This window comes from Oryzias melastigma, linkage group LG21 (assembly GCF_002922805.2).
Source record: "Oryzias melastigma strain HK-1 linkage group LG21, ASM292280v2, whole genome shotgun sequence".
NCBI lineage: Eukaryota > Metazoa > Chordata > Actinopteri > Beloniformes > Adrianichthyidae > Oryzias > Oryzias melastigma.
Window position 1 is genome coordinate 10,583,341 of NC_050532.1, and position 1,379 is coordinate 10,584,719.

The window sequence follows — 1,379 nt, forward strand, 5'->3', positions numbered from 1 at the left end:
TTCTGTGAAACTCTTACCAGGATGTCTCCTTTCAAGAGAAGACCAGGTTCGATGGTTATGCAAATGCTCGTCTGGCTGTCACCTTGGACGTTACTGAAAAAAAAACATCATATTACACGACAGATCTGACATTATCTTTACTTTTAGGAAGAAACTCCACACTCCATTAATTTTTGTGTCTGGATATAAACAAGAACACATGACCTGCTTAAGAAGTTGGTCTTTAACAGAGGCCGTCAAAGGGAATAACCACAGAACACTGCAGAGCTAAATGCGGGTATTAGTGTCAAACATGACTCTGATCAAAGGGCAGAGGACTAATTGGGAGTGCATGATGGAGAATAAGAAGGAGAGCTATTTAAGAGACTTAAAGGCTTGAATTTGATCGTCTTTTGAGCTATTTTCAAAACGTTCTCAACATTAAGAAAACTGTATAGTTTTCTAGGACATAGTTTCTGCAGTAGTACATTAAAAATTTGCTTCTGAGTTATGGGTGGGACCATTGGTGCGGAGCAACCTCTTCCCGTTATCCATAACTGCGAGTTATCTGTTTACATGGTCTCCCGCTAACTTACAGCCCCTCGCCACCTCAACCTAACGTTAGCAGCAGAGGCGGACTTACAATTAGGCAAAGGTGGGCGATTGCTTGGGGCCCCCAACACTCTGGGGCCCCCTGAGAAGAACACTCAAAAAAAATGTGTCTAAAATACATTTTACGCCCATCATTATTTAACTGTCATTAAAAAGTACAGATAAATCACTGAAATGGCAGAAGACTGATAATGCCGAAGTGTTTATTCCTCCTCCATCCCCCTGTAGCAATGGAATATTCCGGTCCACAGGAAGTTCAGAGACTTGGGCTGTTTCCGAATTCCCACCCTAATCCTTAACTACTAAAACTATGTAGTGCTGGACTATCTAGTGCCCCGGATTATGAAAGCAATTCGGACAACATGCTCACAACTTTTTTTTTTAAGCGCCTGATATGATGTCACTGATTTCACGAGGTGAAAATCTAATAAATACGAGTATTTTAAGACGTCTATTTGTAACTTCATTGTGTTCAATTATGAAAATGTGGAAGGTTTATTTAAAATTTTGATTGGAACACATTTCTTTAACAAAAAATGCTCAAAAGCATTGCATTGTGGTTTATTTTTGACAATCTAGTGAGCATTGATACACACTGGTTTTTCGCAGAGACTTCTGGGAGATTTTTAGGGCACTTGATATTGGAAGTGTAGATTTGGACAGCACTGAAGAATGGCAAATGCACCATATAGTGCACTATAGTAAGTAGTGAAGAAATTTGGATAAAGCCTTGCAAGTTAGCGAGCAGTTAGGGTTGCCAGTTTGGGCGATTTCAAGCCCAATTTTTT

At 39.9% G+C, this 1,379-nt stretch overlaps 1 protein-coding gene across 14 annotated transcripts in view; it reads right to left on the reverse strand.

The window, feature by feature from the left end:
- The window catches only part of tns1b (tensin 1b), a 167,897-nt gene that overhangs the window by 35,369 nt on the left and 131,149 nt on the right, over positions 1-1,379 (reverse strand). For all 14 annotated transcript variants that reach the window (XM_036209791.1, XM_036209786.1, XM_036209787.1 and 11 more), the window contains one exon: positions 18-93. In XM_036209791.1, coding sequence (XP_036065684.1) covers positions 18-93 — 76 coding nt within the window. The remainder of the gene's footprint in view (positions 1-17; positions 94-1,379) is intronic.